This window comes from Pteropus medius, unplaced genomic scaffold (genome assembly GCF_902729225.1).
Source record: "Pteropus medius unplaced genomic scaffold, Ma_sr-lr_union100, whole genome shotgun sequence".
NCBI lineage: Eukaryota > Metazoa > Chordata > Mammalia > Chiroptera > Pteropodidae > Pteropus > Pteropus medius.
In genome coordinates, this window is record NW_024349519.1 from 28,905,689 (window position 1) to 28,917,065 (window position 11,377).

At 52.6% G+C, this 11,377-nt stretch overlaps 1 protein-coding gene across 1 annotated transcript in view; it reads left to right on the plus strand.

Moving 5' to 3' along the window:
- Window positions 1-11,377, plus strand: part of CACNA1A (calcium voltage-gated channel subunit alpha1 A) — a 205,288-nt gene that overhangs the window by 177,694 nt on the left and 16,217 nt on the right. The window contains 6 exon segments of the mRNA XM_039882761.1: window positions 4,136-4,252; window positions 4,413-4,478; window positions 4,654-4,769; window positions 6,167-6,317; window positions 9,604-9,731; window positions 10,948-11,044. Of these exon segments, the coding sequence (XP_039738695.1) occupies window positions 4,136-4,252; window positions 4,413-4,478; window positions 4,654-4,769; window positions 6,167-6,317; window positions 9,604-9,731; window positions 10,948-11,044 (675 nt within the window).

Sequence of the window (11,377 nt, forward strand, 5' to 3'; positions counted from 1 at the left end):
TTTCATTGGGTTCTGAATTGGGGTTTTCCGTTTGGCTTGGTTTGCGTCTTTTGCAGAGAAGAGGATGGGTTTGCCAGGATGGGTCGGCTGGCCGGATCTCCTGCACCATCGCTTACACACATCTGACACTAGAGCCCTCAACTACCCTCAAATCACACCTGTCCCCTACTGAGTTCCATGGAGCCTGGGCCCCAAGAAGGGTCCTTTCCATCCCTCGCCTCGTTCCAAACCCTTGAGCTCTTTGGGCTTGACCGCCAGAGACAAAAATCTCCAAATCTGATGGAAGAGGTCTGAGGGACGGCCAGCGTGCAAGCAAAGACTCTCAGGCGAGGGGGATTCAGAACAGTCGGGGCTGGGTCAGGCTGCTTCCACGCAGACCGGCCAGTTGAGGCCTTCTCCTGAAGCCCTGGTCTGCACACGCACGTGTGCCACTCACACACAGTCACTGCGCACACGCGCCCCCTTCTTCTTTGCTCTGTTTCTGACCTCCTCTCTCCCCACTGCACACGCACGCACGCACGCACGCATACACTATCCTTGTCTTACATCTGTCCACCCTGCACACCCGGCCCCCACCCCAGCACACACTGTCTCCATCTCTCTCCTTATTCAGCTCCTTGCACATGTGCACACCCCTCACTTTGTTAAACCCCACCTGCCTCTCACCCACCCCTGAGCCCCTTTGAAAGTCCCCCAATGTCATTTTGCACCAGGATCCCTTGCCTGCTAGCAGTACCAAATGTTTAATGAGCCCCACTTTGATGCCACGGGTGGAGGGGTGGGCAGAAGCAGACACTACCTCACCTGCAGTCAGGCGAGACAGGCAGGCATTGGTCAAATCACCCCTCAGACCCACCTGAAATTGTAACTGTGCTGCAAGCTGAAGGATGAGCAGGGTTAACAAGGTAGAGAGTAGGAAAAGGGCATTCGGGGCCCAGGACACCATGTGCAAAGGCCCAGTGGCAGGACAACATGCAGAGGTTGGAGTCTGCAAGGGAAGGGAGGGACATGGCTAGAGCAAAGATGGCAGAGGAAGGCTGATCCAGAGGCAGTAAAGAGGGCAGGAGTGGGCAGAACCCTGGGGGCCTTGTTGGAGGAGCCTGGGAGGATTTGGAGCAGAGAGGGCATGATCAGAAGTGAGGTTAGACAAGACCACTATGGCTGCAGAGCCCGGAGTGGTTTGGCACCGGGAATGTGGGCTGGAGGTGGGCACAGGGAATCCCAGCGAGGGATGGCAGACAGCAGAGGAGGCCATCAGACCCCGGGCCTCTGCAGGCCCCGGGGGCGGGTCCAGTCTGGGCCAGGAGGGAGAGAGCTACCTTGAGTAACTTGAGTCTGCCTTGAACAGGGAGATGGAGGTTAGGGAATTCCAGAAGAGGGCCAGACTGGGGGAAGAGCGTGAGTGTGGGCACAGCGGGCTTGAAGTGTCTTTAAGGAAGAAGTCAAGTAGGCAGGTGGTTATGGGGTGTGGAGCTCAGGGCCAGGTCTGGGATGGAGGTGGCAGAATTTCCTGCAAGCAGTAGGATTTCTCTGGAGTCCGGGTGGGTGGTTCCCACGTCGTAATACCGAGATGCGCAGGGCAGGGTTGGAGGAGACGACAGCTGCTTCTGGGGGGCTGTGGACGTAAACATGGAAGCTATAGGAAGAGGGAAGTCGCTGGAAGTTCTGTGAGCTCTTGAACGACCTGATGCAGACCACAGGAAGCGGGGGAGGTGGATGAGGACAGACTAGCACCTTCCCCTGCCCTGTCACCTGTACCCCTCTCATCTCCACCCCCTACCTCTCTGTGTGTCTCCCTTCTCCCTCAGCTCCAAGAAGGGCAGCATGCTCTCTGCACGGCCTCCCTACAAGACCCCCTTGCTTCTCCTGCATGGTGGCAGGCTCCCCTCACTCTGCCCCGATCCCCTGAGGCTGCTTCCAGGGCCCGCCTGCCTCTGCATGCTGAGCCACGTCCACATGTTATGTCCCACCCCAGGAAGGGATGGCTTGTACTCTGGGGATGGGTGGGAAGGGGCTGGGGAAACTGGGGCCATCAGCCCCATCCCCAGGTGGAGCTGGTTGTCTAGGCAGGGCTGAGAGTCAGGTCAGTGGGGCATAGTGTGACTTTCTCTTAGTTCAGCTGGGTTTGGGGGCTTACTCAAAGCGCTTGGGACATTGTCACAGTAATCGGGCCCAGCGGGGTCAGGGTAGGCTCTCCCAGCTCCCTCCCCCATCTTAAAGATGTCAAGGCCAAATGATGTGTCCCAGAGAATGTCTTAGACTTTCCAGCAAACTCACAGGCATCTTACCAGCCCCAGAAATTCATTGAACCCCCATCGCTGCCTCTCAGCTCCTAGGCCAGAGTTAGCAGAAGATACAGATCTGGTAGCTGGGACGCCCTCGGGAACCGCCAAGTGAGATGCCCATTTATTTCAGCGTTCACACTTTTGAGACCAATAGGAGTGGTAACAGGGCCACCTATACGGTCACCGCTGTGCCATTTGGGGGTGAGAGCGGGGCCAGTTTAAGTCTGGCCTCCATGCCTGTGTGTAGGGCTCCTCCAAGTCCCGTAGCGCAGAATCCTGTTAAGGCCTCTCTGCCTCCAGCCTGCTGGGCATGTGAGCAGGGGAGGTTTCCATATCTACCTGAGCCCAGGGTCTCAAACTCAAGTGCCTCTGGGGTCCAAGCAGAGGCTGTGAGCTGGGAAAGCAGGTGTCATTTCTAGAACATGGAGATCTTGGCAAACTGGAGGACACATGGCCCACTTCAAGGGCGGGGAGGGCAGCTGCATCTGAGCCCCAACTAACTGTTGTCAGGACAGAAGCAGATCCAATTTGCCAGAAAGCCAAATTTGGGGGCAAAATCTGATTTTTAAATACTGGCAACTTTTTAATTTTTAAAAAATTGCTCGGGCCCAACAAAATAACTTTGTTGACCAGATTTGGTCCATTTGTGACTTCTAGTACCTTGTCTCCCGCCAGCATCCCGAGGCCCCAGCAGGCAAGTCTTGGGACAGTCACATAATGACCATCATCTCTGGCTGGCTGCCTCCCTCACCCCCCAGCTGTCTGGCCCCAGGGTTCTGGCTTGGGAGGGAGGAGGTAGAGGCAGTGACTAGACGGGGTCTTTGAGCAGAGACAGGGGCCACCCAGGGAGGTCCTGGGGGCAGGGATGGCCCCACCTCCCCGCCCCCAGCACCGGCCCCTCGGTGGGCCTGGGCTAATGGTGAGCTCACCCACCCACGGGCGCTGCGTACTTCCTGCTTCCCGCAGGCCTGGTCCCGTGCTACTCCACCCAGCCCCAGAAGCTGAGAAGCCATCCCTGAGGGGGGAAAAGGGCCCCAAATGCATCTTCTCCGACTCAGCGGGCAGCGAGGACTCGCCCTGCAGCCGAACAGCCCCAGCTCCCTCCTGTCCTCCCCATGCCCGCTCGCCAAGGGGGTAAGAAAAGATGCTCTTCCACTTCTCCAATTGGCTCAAGTCCTCTTGGCCGTGGGGTGAGGTCAGGGCGGGCAGGAGCGGGTGGGCCACTCGGCAGGGCAGGGCAAGGTGCCCAGTGAGTCCCACAACAGATGCATTTCTGGCCTGGAGCGTAACATGCCCTTGGAACCCGCACATGCCCACCAGGCCTGAGCGTGCTGGCTCTCCCCACCCCGCCCTGGTGTTTGTGCATCGTACACGTGTGATGGATTCGGCAACTTGACCCGCTTGTGTCCTATCGTCTCAGTGCATTTGGTTGTTGGGAGAAACAAAAACCATCTCGATTTTTTTCCTGATTGGATGATTCGGATATATTTTCTTTTCCTTGTTCTTTTGTTATTTCTTCCCGCCCACCCCACCCCTGTTCCTTTCTCTTCCTTCCTTTTTCTTTCCTTTTCCCCGTTGCGGGTGGGGCTGGCAGGGAGGGTTTATGCTTTTTGAGTGGATGCTTCTTCCTCCTTCCCACCCTCTCCCGACCCCGCCCTACGTTGTTCCTTTTTCAAGTTTTTTCCTCAGCACCATTGCATTAATAGTGCTTTCTCTCCTCTCCCTCCTTATTTGGGGTCTGGCTTGCTTTTTCCTGTTGGTTGGCTTCATGTAGGGGCCTCTGTGAGTGGTGATGGCTCTGAGCCCCTGGGGGTGGGTGGATGGTCACCCCTCTTTCTCCGTTTCCCCAGAATAACTTCATCAACCTGAGCTTCCTCCGCCTCTTCCGAGCTGCTCGGCTCATCAAACTCCTCCGTCAAGGTTACACCATCCGAATTCTTCTCTGGACCTTTGTGCAGTCGTTCAAGGTGAGCCACTGCCCCTCCGCCAGCCCAGGGCTGAGAAGAAAAGCAGAAGCCCCCATCCCCGACTCTAGCTGAATCTAGAATGCAGGCTGGAAACGCCTCTGTGGTGCTGCTTGCTGAGAATGTTATCTGCAAGGCTCTTGTCTAACTTCCTTCCCACCAGGCTCTGCCATATGTCTGTCTGCTGATTGCCATGCTTTTCTTCATCTACGCCATCATCGGGATGCAGGTGAGCACCGGCCCCCCTGATGTTCCCAGAGCCTCCTAAAGAGGGCCGCCACCCTTAGCCAGAGGTGGTTCAAGGGAGCACCGTTCAGAGAGGCAGCCATGGGGGTTCAACAGAGTTTCCCTGGAGCGACTTAGGGGCACAGCTGCCCCTGGTCATCACCCTCCAATTCCCCCAGGTGTTTGGCAACATCGGCATCGACGTGGAGGACGAGGACAGTGATGAGGATGAATTCCAGATCACTGAGCACAATAACTTCCGGACCTTTTTCCAGGCCCTCATGCTTCTCTTCCGGTGAGGGGGTAGTCCTTATCCTTCTCTTGAGGGGGCATGTCTTCAGCCTTCTCTTCCGGTAGGGGCATATCCTTGTCTTCCGGAGGTGGGGGTGGGGGCATGCCCTCAGCCGGTTCTTCCGGCGGGGGTGTGTCCTTTTTCTTCTCTTCCGGTGGAGGTTGCGTGCCCTCTACCTTCTGTTCCAGGGAGGCTTGGAATGGGCATGGGAGACCAAGAGACCCTGGCAGGGCAGTTGCTGAAGGACAAGGGACTCAGCCCTAGAAGGCGTTTTCGGGCATTGTTTTACTGAGTCTTCCTGACCATCCCGTGAGGTGATGATTCTCAGCAGCCACATCTAACAGACTTAGAGACTCAGGCTTGATGCTTAATGCTAGCTGCCCATTAGAGTTCTTTCATTCATTTGTGGGAGGTTTATTGAGCACCTACTGTGTGCCAAGCACTGCTGTAGGTACTGGAAACAAAGCAGAGACAACATTCTCTACCCTATGGAAGCTTATATCCCTGCGGGGGAGATAATCAGAAATCAAATTATAGTGGATACTAGAAGGAGATAAAATTCAAGATTAAGAGAGAAAGTAAGGTACAGAAGAACAAATAATGTATCATTGTACTTATATGAGGTACCCGAAGTGGGCAAACTCATGGAGGGGGAAAAAAAAGTGGAATAGAGATTCCCAGGAGCTGGGGGAGAGGAGAATGAGGAGTTATTGTTTAATGGGCACAAATTTTCAATTTGAGATGATAAATGACTCTAGAGGTGGATCGTGGTGATGGTTGCACATCATTGTGAATGTGGTTAATGCCATTGAATTATACTCTTGAAAATGCTTAACACAATCAGCTTTATGTATTTTGGGCATAATAAAATATTTTTACTCATTTAACAAAGAAAAAGGAATGGAGGACTGATCCCTGGAGGGAGAGAAATAGGCAAGGGAGGGAGCTCTGTGGTTATCTGAGGTAGGGCAGTCCAAGCAGTGGTTATGGCAAGTGCAGAGGCCCTGAGTCAGAAGCGTGGCTGGTGTGTTGGAAGACGGGGAGGAGCCCAGTGTTACCTACAGAGAAAGTAGTAACAGATGACTATCGCCTGGAAGGAGGGAAGTCTTTTAAACACGCCTGTGTCCTCAGGCCCCACCCCAGACCGGTTGAATCCAAGTTTGTGGGAGTGATGCATTGGCATCAGAATTTTTAAAAGCTCTCCCTTGGGCTTCAATGCACAGCCAAGGGTGAGAATCCCCTCTCTGAGCTCCCAGAGAAGAGAGGTGACTTACCTTGGACTCGAACCCATGGTCCAGCGCCAGAGTCCAAGTGCTTAATCTAGATGCTCTGCTTCCCTGGGAGGCATTGGTGTCCAGGGCTGTGTGCCCAGGTCCCTGACGACCCCTCTCTGTCCTCAGGAGTGCCACCGGGGAGGCTTGGCACAACATCATGCTTTCCTGCCTCAGTGGGAAGCCATGTGATAAGAACTCCGGCATCCTGACTCCTGAGTGTGGCAATGAGTTTGCTTATTTTTACTTCGTTTCCTTCATCTTCCTCTGCTCGTTTTTGGTGAGTCTGTGGACATGTGGGGGTGAGCTCCCTAGAACTGGCTCCCTCTCAGGAGCGTGGGTTTCTCTAGAATGTGGCTGTGTTGCAGACTTGCTGCCTCCAAGCTTCTCTGAGCCAGCCTGGGATCAGATTACCCAGGGTTTCTCACCCTGGCACTCTTGTTCTGTACATGACAAGATGTTTAAGAGCATCCCTGGGCTCAGCCCACTAGATACCAGTAGCACATGCCCCACTGCCCTCCCAGTTGTGACAACCAAAAATGTCTCCAGACATTGTCAAATGTCCCCTAGGGGAAAGGGGCAGAATTTCCCCATTTGAGACCCACTGGGTATCCTGAGAGAAAACCTAGTATTGCTGAGAGCTGGTCCCAGGACCCATTTAGCTGAACTATGGGAGACTCCCACCTTCTCTCTGAGAGCTGAGTGCCTTCCTCTGTACAATCAAGAGGCAAGAAAAAATCAACCACATAAACATTATCTGGGGGATTGGGGCTTTGCAAGAGATTGAATGGATTTTCACTAGTAAAAGATGAATTTGCCAGAAGAAGGAATTTTATAAGACCCAAGAATAAGAAACACTGTAAAAGATAAAAAGCAGGAAAGGAAAAAAGATGGATGGATAGATAGAAAGAAAAAAAGATGATAGATAATAGATTAGATGATTGATAGATGATAGATAGATAGATACATAGATACATACATAGATACATAGATAGATACAGATAAATGATAGATAGATGATAGATGGATAGATACAGATAGATGATAGAATGATCGAGAGAGAGAGAGATGATAGGGAATCACACAAGCTGCCTGCTCCGTCCTGCTTTCACTTTCTCTCTCACTCTCTCTGGGGCCTCATCTCTACAAACCTTGTTTGTTCTCTGCTCTCCCTGGAGCGGTCAAGATTAGACGCTATCTAGGTATTTCAAGCAGATGGGATTGAATACAGGGATTGCCTCCACAGGGTTGAAAAAGCAAACAAACAGCACTGAGATTACCAGGGATTACTAACTGCAGGAATGACAGGGCTAGGGTATTAAAAGGAAAAGAGGGTATTACTGAACGACACCCGCAAGGGAATGCTGGCACCCCAGCTATCTGCTCCCCCTGAGCAACTGCAAACAGTACTAGTTTCTTGCAGCTGCTGTGACCAAGTACCACAAACTTGGTGGCTTAACGCAACAGAAATTTATCCTCCCACAGTTCTGGAAGCTAGAAGTCCAGTCAAGGTGTTGACAGAGCCAGGCTCCCTCCAAAGCCTCTAGGGGGATCCTTCCTGGCCCCTTCCAGATTCTGGTGGCCCCAGGCATTCCTTGGCTTGTGGCAGCATCTCTCCAATCTCTGCTATCTGTCATCACGTGACCTTCTCCCTGTGTGTCAGTGTCCAGATTTCCCTCTTATGAGGACAGTAGTCATACTGGATTTAAGGCCCACTCTAATCCAGTCTGACCTCATCTTAACTTGATGATATACACAGAGGCCCTTTTTTCAAATAAGGTCACATTCGCAGGTATCAGAGTTTAGGATTTGAACATGTCTTTTGGGGAACACAGTTAAACCCACAAGGTAGACCCTTGCTGGAAGCAGGATGCGTCTCCTCAACTCTCGCTCCTCTCCTCTTTGCCTCCTCAATGTGGCTCCCACTGGATGTGAGAAGCCAGCTGCTGCGGTACTAGAGGTAGTATGGGAGATGTGGTTTGTAGATCCTGGCCCCAACACCAGCAAAGGCCCAACACACCCACCCTCTTCACACCAGTGACCTCACACTGGAAGACCTACAGCCTCTGTCTCACAGCCACTGACCCAGAGGGTCCATTGCCCAGTTCCAGATTCCCAGAAGAGATGGACCATCCCAGCCCCTATTCAAATGGCCACTCTTGCCCAAGCAGCTATGGGTGCATATAGGGACAAGATCTTATAATGCAGCCTATCTGGGAAGGGCAGTCAGTCACCCTAGAAAACATCACAACACTTGACCATCAGCTAAGACAGTAACTAGCATACAGCAGGTACCCACCCAATCAATGTCATGAAATGATGAATTAAAAACAGTCACTACAGCTAAGGACATCTAGAGTTACAGGTCACTTATTAATCACCTATTAGGTTTATGCCTAAACCTTTATTTAATACCTACTATGTGCCAGCCCATATGCTAGGCACTGGGGATATAAGGAGAAAGCATGGTTCTCTCAGTTTGCAAGGTTGAAGGGCAAACAAGTCAGCATACAATAGCAGCATAATCCCGTATGTGCTTTGATGGGGAGATTCAGACAGAGAGAAGGAAGATTTCAGAGTGGTCTACAGGGATGGTGAGCAGGAATTCGACCACAGAATCATCAAATTGGTTTCCAGTAATAGAAACTTAACAGAAACTAACTTAAGCAAAATATACAGTTCACTAACTTGTGTAACCGAAAAGTCCAGATGAGGCCGGATCCAGGCAAGCTGACCCTGTCCTCTTTGCTGTTCTCCACACTGACCTTATTCTCATACTTTCTCCTTATAGAGGCAGGATGGCTCACAGAGTGCCAGAGAAAAATCCCAGGGAAGGCTCTCATTGGCCACGTTGGGTCATGTGCCCCTCCCTAACCAATCACAAGCCTTGGTTATATGGCCACCTCTTATGGAGCAATGAGATAGGAGTCAGCCACACTCAACCATGGCATCTAAGCATAAGGAGGGGGTTTCCCGGGTGCTGTTACCCAAAGAGAGAAAAGTCATGGTGTTCACTAAAGGAACAACATTTGTAAAAGCCTGGAGGCAAGACCTATGCAAGTTCTCCATGTGCCAAGGACTAGAACCCATGAAAAGGAGCTGCCAGTTGCAGATGAGGGCAGAAAAATGCATCCATCCATCCATTCATCCATCCATGCAAGAAATATTTGCTGAGTGCTTATTTTGTGCCGGGGCTGAGAACGCCACAAGGTTCTTGCCCACATGGAGCCCTCACTTTGGTCTTGATAGGGGCCTTGGAAGGATTTGGAGTCATGGTGGTCCCCTTGGTGTTGGCCTCTATTTCACGTGGCCTCTCCCTCTCTCTCCAGCTCTTTGTCACCATCTTTCTCTGTCTCTGTCTGTCTCTCTTCCCCATCTCCATTTCTCCATCTCTCTGCCCGGGCTCCTTGTCTGAGCATGTGTCTTTCCTCCCTGTCTCCCCATTTCTTTCTCTTTCTGTCTCTTTTTCCTCATCTCCCGCCCCCTCTCCCTCTGGGCCTCTGTGTATATGTGTTTGGATGGATCTCACTCACCCCATCCCCCCTTGACCCTCCTGGTCCCCACAGATGCTGAACCTCTTTGTCGCTGTTATCATGGACAACTTTGAGTACCTCACTCGAGATTCCTCCATCCTGGGGCCCCACCACCTGGATGAGTACGTGCGTGTCTGGGCTGAGTACGACCCCGCAGCATGGTAAGGAGTCACCCCAGATCCTACAGCCACACTGCCCACCTTTCTCTAAAACTGGAACCCTGGTTAGGTCAGGCTCCAGACTTTGGGGTGTTGGGTCCCTGGGGAGTGAACAGGGACCTCGGGGGGGGTCGGTCTGAAGGAAGGTGATGAGAAGCAGCACCTTCCCACACCCCAGGTTAAATGCTTTGGGTACCACCCCTGCCCAAGCCTCAGGCATTCTGGAGATGAGGGAGTCAACTATGAGGAGTTCATCACCCATGAGTCTCTCCTGCCCCTCATGGTGAGGCCTCCAGATGACGAGGACAAGTTTGCTAGGCCCCAGAGAGGAAGCCTCAATTCTCCTGGGAGTGTGGGGAGAGCTCCCTCGGCAGATGGGATTGGCTGCAAGATCAGGGTGACGGAACTCAGCTTCTGCTGAGATCCCAGGACCCTGGAGCAGGTGATCACCCAAGTCCAGGGAAGAAGACACAGAGGCTTAGTGACCTTCGCATGTTCGTGCTCACAAAAAGGAGTGAGCTCTCCCAACTCCGTGGGCACTAGAGTGCCCCTGCTGGTGATTTCAGAGGGTTGGCTCCACCCCGTGCATGGGTACTGAGCCCCTGCTCAACACCAGGCACTTGCAGGACACTCAGAGGTGCTCAGAGCCCATTAGCCACTGACTGAAGATTCTAGTTCGGGCTAGGCTTGGGGCCTGAGAAAGCATTAATGAGCACCTGAGCACTGGAGGAGACGACTCACGAGGAAGGCAGGGAGGAGTCGTTCCTAGCCATTCCTGCAACCCCAGACAAGTCCTCCATGAGACCGAGAAGCTGGGGTGAACCGTGGGTCTGGGACTTGACTTTCGGCTGGTTCCTAACTCTTCCTCTTTTAATTTTAGGTCACAGCAGTTGGATGCTGTCCCCCTGTCCTCTATTCCACGAGCTCCCCCACTCGTGTAGCCCATGTAGATTGTGGAGGAGGGAGGTGCAGAGAGAGCCCTGGGGGAGGTGCCCTCAGCCCAGAGCTCTTGGCACACCCCAGCCGAAACTCTCTGCCCCCCAGGGTCTGCAAGTGGGAACATCTCAGGGACCCTCACTCGTCCCAAGTCTTCCCAACCCTTTCAAGCCAGGGGTTCCCCAGCCCCTGGCGTCACAACCTCACTGTGTGCTCAGGGAGCCAGAGTGAGGGCAGCTTGACCCCCCCATGCCTCCACTAATCCCCTCTCTTCTCCTTTCAGTGGTCGGATTCATTATAAGGATATGTACAGTTTATTGCGTGTAATATCTCCCCCTCTCGGCTTAGGCAAGAAATGTCCTCATAGGGTTGCTTGCAAGGTTTGATTTCCACTAAAACCTGCTAGCATCCATGGAATGAGTGTGGCTTGGGGTTCTTCAATATATATATTTCATATATATATATATATCTCCAAAAAAAAAAAACAGAGCCATCTCTCTCTCTTGCATTAAACTAGAAAATTCTCTTAGCCAACAGAATGCAGTCACGTAGACTCGATGAAGCATGGAACATACCTCTCCGTTCCCTTCAGCCATTCTGCTTGCTCTTAGCTGAAGCTGCCCATCCCAGGGTCTCAACGGCACCCCAAATCAGACACATCCGGGGGGATCGTAACTTCGCTTTGTGCCCCCCACCATCACCTACACTCTCTC